Source organism: Pipistrellus hanaki, assembly GCF_964339955.1.
Source record: "Pipistrellus hanaki genome assembly, chromosome: 11".
Lineage (NCBI taxonomy): Eukaryota > Metazoa > Chordata > Mammalia > Chiroptera > Vespertilionidae > Pipistrellus > Pipistrellus hanaki.
In genome coordinates, this window is record NC_140513.1 from 24,984,645 (window position 1) to 24,989,515 (window position 4,871).

General features: G+C 43.4%; 1 protein-coding gene across 1 annotated transcript; it reads left to right on the top strand.

Moving 5' to 3' along the window:
- Positions 1 to 410: 410 nt before the first annotated feature.
- TOMM5 (translocase of outer mitochondrial membrane 5) lies at positions 411 to 3,867 on the top strand. Its single transcript, XM_084898803.1, has 2 exons — positions 411 to 625; positions 3,355 to 3,867. Exons 1-2 carry the CDS (start codon positions 505 to 507, stop codon positions 3,387 to 3,389), a joined length of 156 nt encoding a protein of 51 aa, XP_084754929.1. The 5' UTR covers positions 411 to 504; the 3' UTR covers positions 3,390 to 3,867.
- The last annotated feature ends 1,004 nt before the right edge of the window (positions 3,868 to 4,871 follow it).

Below are 4,871 nucleotides of genomic sequence, written 5' to 3' on the forward strand. Positions count from 1 at the left end.
ATAAAAGCACTTCGCAGCGCAGCGCTCCCAGCTCAACACCGAGGTCATTAAATAAACAGCCTGTTGATCTCTTCTCTCCCAACCGTAGGACTTGTGTGCATGCATATAAGTATAACCAGTGGACACAAAACTCTGGAGAGGGAGGGCATATATGGGATTTGTGGTGGGGGCAATGGTAAGATATGTACACATATAATAATTTAATTTTAAAAATGCTTTGCAAAAATAAATAAATACATAAACACAAACAAACAAACAAACAAACAAACAAACAGCCTGGAGGAGCTCACTCCTCGGTCGCTAAGCTTGCGGCCGCCCCCTCTCGGCGGCCCTCTCGAGAACCGCTAGTTGAGGACGAGGATTGTCCCTCGCAGGCTCCCGTTGCCGCGCTCAAAAAAATAAAGGGGCAGAAACCGGAAGTGTGGTTGAGCTGACTTCCGGGCGCGAGGCTACGGCTGAGGAGAGCGCCGCGCGGCTGGTGGAAGCCGGTGAGGCAGAGCCGCGATGTTCCGTATCGAGGGCCTCCCGCCGAAGCTGGACCCCGAGGAGATGAAGCGGAAGATGCGCGAGGATGTGATCTCCTCCATCCGGAACTTCCTCATCTATGTAGCCCTGCTGCGAGTCAGTAAGTACCCTTCCAGGCTGTGGTGGCGAGGCCGCCCAGCTCTGATTCTGTAAACCTTTGGGGGGGCGGGGGGCGCCTTGGACGGAGGTCAGCGGCGCGGGGAGCGAGGGGCAGGAGCGTCCCGGGCCGCGGGCGCATGCGCGACCTGGAGCCTGCAGCTCGGGGTCGGGGTCCGGAGCTGCACGCGGTGGCCCGGGCTGCGTGGTGAATCGTCCGGCCTCGCCCAGCTTTGAAAGCGTTTGAATTAGCTTCAAGGGTTCTAACCTCCTAGAGCAGCTCCCTCGTTTTGCAGACAGAAACTGAGATCTGCAGCAGAGCGGCTCAAGGTCACTCAGCAATTCGGTGAGTGATCTTGACCTGGAATCCAGACCTCTTAACTCAGGGTCAGGATTGCTTACTTCACTGCTGACCTTGTTATCCAAAAAGTGTTGCTTATTTGTACGTAAAGGTGGTTTTGAGGGGGGAAAGAGTGAGAAGAAAAGGGTATGAGTGTATAGGATTTGATGGTAATACCTGAGGGTTTATTTGATTTTATAGTTAGCAGAAACTTGTTTGTATTATCTGGTCTCGACTGTAACTCTTTGAAGGTAGGCGGGGCCTGAGATTCTGTGTACCCCATTTATTAATTTGAACTCGACTTTCGGGGGGGGGAGGTTATGCAAAATATATTCTGTTGCAGGGGCCCTGACTATTAGAGCTAGAGTTGGCGTCTCTGGTTTTAGATATGAACCTCGGAAGAGACTTGCCCCCATCTCGCTCTCGGTTCAGTACTCTTCATTGCTCCTTGTATATTGCTGTCAGGTGTGGATGGAGAAGCAGGGACGAAACGAAGGCCATGCCAAGGTCATCCTGTAGAACTCCTGTCTGGGCCTAGCCCAGAGCTCACTGACGCCAGGTGTCCCTTTCCCTGTCGGTGGTGTTATTCTGTTTCCGGGGAGAGGGGGCCCTGGTGAGCAGAAACTCCCAATTAATGTGAATCACCTGCTTCTTCAACAGCTGTTTGTGGCTCCCACCTTGTTTCCTCCGCTTAACCGTTTTTTGTTGATTTAGCTGCCCGTTAAATATTTGCTTCTTCTCAATGACCTTTGTATTTGATATGAGACCGTTTTAAAACAACGGCATACAGAATACCGTTCTGTACTATCACTTTTTAAATTGAAATGCAGTTAGCATATTATTATACAGTTAACCCATTTAAAAGTGTACAATTTAGTGGTTTCTTAGTGTAGTCAGAGTTGTACAACCATCGCCCCAATCTATTTTAGGACATTTTCTTTCCCTTTAAAAGAAGCATGCCCTTAGCTATCATTTCTCATTTAACTCCTCCTCCAGCCCTTGGCAACTGCTAATCTACACAATACATGATCTTTTGTATCTGGCTTATTTCACTTTGCATAATGTTTTCGAGGTTCGTCCATATTGTAGCATGTATTATTTCCTTCCATGTATTGTTATTTCCTTCCTGTTCATTGCTGAGTAAGATTCCGCTGTATGGATATACCACATTTTTTATAGTAGCCATCGTAATAGATGTGAAGTGGTATCCCCTTGTAGTTTTAATTTGCATTGCCATGGTGATCAGTTTTGATGAGCCTCTTTTCATGTGCTTATTTTGGCCATAGCACTTTTACACAGGACAGTAATATTCTTTAGATCCTTATGACAACACTTACTAGTTTTCTAGACATTTCTACCTACACTATCCTAATAGGCCCTTGTAATTGAAGTAGGGCTGTATCATCTGTGATCTGGCATAGCTAATTGGTAGGGGAATCAAAATGTGGTCTGGCCCTGGCTGGTGTGCTCAGTGGTTAGAGTGTCAGTCTCAGCACCAAAGGGTCTCAGGTTCGATTCTGGTCAAGGGCACATATCTGAGTTGCAAGTTCAATCCCCAGCTCTTGTGGGGGCACATTTGGGAGGCAACCAATCGAGAGTGTGTGTGTGTGTGTGTGTGTGTGTGTGTGTGTCTCTTCCCATCTCTCTCCCTCTTTCCCTTCCTTCCTCTCAAAGAATCAATGAAAAAATATCAGGTGAGATTAACAGCAACAAAAAAATGTGTGATTGGTTTTTCTGGTTGTCCTAGTTCATTGTTGTGTCTCCACCCTCACCCACTGTCTTCTTTCAAATGCGTTTTTAAAGGTAAAATAAATGCCAATTTGTTTCTTCTAGAGCAGTGTTTCCCAACCTTCTCTCATGATGAGACTCACCTGGTGGAGTTGTTAAAATACAGATTCCTGAACCCCAACTAAGAAGTGCTAAACTAGAATTTTTGGGAACATATAGGTAAAATTGTATACTGAGAGCACTAAGTTAAGTATACAATTTTACCTGTATATTCCCCAAAATTCTAGTTTAGCACTTCTTAGTTGGGGTTCAGGAATCTGTATTTTAACAACTCCACCAGGTGAGTCTCATCATGAGAGAAGGTTGGGAAACACTGTTCTAGAGTTTTGTGCCTTTGACAGTGAAATCAAAGAGTAAAGGATTGTCATTAGAAAGAGGTTTAGATTTACTCTAGTCAGTCATAGCTGGATGACACTGAAATGGGCCACCTTGAAAGACAGTGAATCCCTGTTGGTGGGTTGTGCAGACAGAGGCTTGGCCATCACTTGCAGTTGTTTCCAAAAATGTATTGATCTAAACCTGTAGATTTGTTCCCAGTCTTATAATTTCCTAATGTCACTTGGGCTAATGAAAACAAAATCTCAGTTTGTTTCTTTTTCTTTCAGCTCCTTTTATCTTAAAGAAATTGGACAGTATATAAAGAATTGGATGTTACATGTGACTGCATGATATGAAGAACCTGGTTACAGTTTCTACTCTGCAAATGAATAGGCCCAGAAAGATGTAAGAGACTCTGGTTGAATGGACATAAAATTTCTACTTGATAAGAACAAGTTTGGTTGTGGTAACTGACCTTCATAGCTAAAACAGAAAACTACTTGGGAAACATGAAAACATGTTTCTGATGCCTGTGATGCTCAGCCTCCGTGGATGTTGGTATAATTGTAAATAATGTCAAGCTCCATTTTCTAGCAATTATTAATTATAGGAGGGAATTATGTCTGCAGTGGCCCTGTCTTGTCAGTCATTTCTAGTGACCTTTTTACTTCTGTCAGGAGTATATTGAAGAACTCCTTACGATTAGTTCTGTTTTATGGAAGCCAGCACACATCCACAACAACATTTAAGCACAGGACCATTAATCTATATTTTTAATAAATGTACCAATTAAGAAAAAATGTGTTGTTGGGTTTTTTTTTCTCCTAAACCTGCTTTTTGCTGCAAATCAATCACTGGGGAGACTACTGTAATATTGTGATTATTACAACTTGAAATTGAGTTCCTCTTGTTTTGGAATGGAGAATTTGCTAATCCTGATGAAGCGACATGGTTTCATTAAGCAGTCTTTGTGAAGGCATCATTCCTGCTTGGTGCTGAAGATACGTAATTCCACCAAAGGGAAAACACGTGTGTTTTTAAAGTCAGATAGTTCTCCAAGTTTATTGGAGAAGGGTGGAGTCTTGTAATCTTCCTCCTGGAGGCAATGCAACTACATTCACCTCTTCTTAGTTAATTGTCTCGATATTTGCCTCGTGTCTCTAAATAGCATGATTGTATTGATTTTTCTGTTTTAGACTTACTGACTTCTCCATGTCTGTAAGGAGTTAAGTCTCTTTCCTCCTTTACTCATACATCTGATTTTTTCTTCCTGTCAGTGCACTTAGTATGATTTTCATTAGATCAATTTCATTAGAATTCCAGGTGCTTTTCATGGTTTTCATTTCCTGCACACCTTTTGTTTTTCCTAGGCTTAGTTTTCTGTGAATTTACCACTAAACCAACTAGCCTTTTGCCATTGCTCCCAGTGTTCAGTCTCATTAGATACGCTGTTGCATCTTGCTGAATTTCTCCTGAAGCTCTCCGACCTGCCTCAGTCTGGACTCGCAGTTTTCTGTATCTGATGTGTGACTGCTCTGGGATCTCTCTTCACCATCATCCGGGGAATTCCTTTTCTCTTCCCTTGTTGGATCTCTTGTTTTCTGTATCTCATGTCCAGTGTGCATTTTTTCACTGAATCTTTGTATTGAGTGCAATACCCTGTCCATAACTTCCTAGCGTCCCAAAATCCAGAAAATCTGCTATTTTACCTTTTACTTAATTAGAAGATGAACTTCTAATTTGGTGAGGAGCCTGCTTAGCGAAGTAGAGTTGCACAGAGCATCTGCTTATGTAAACCTTCAAC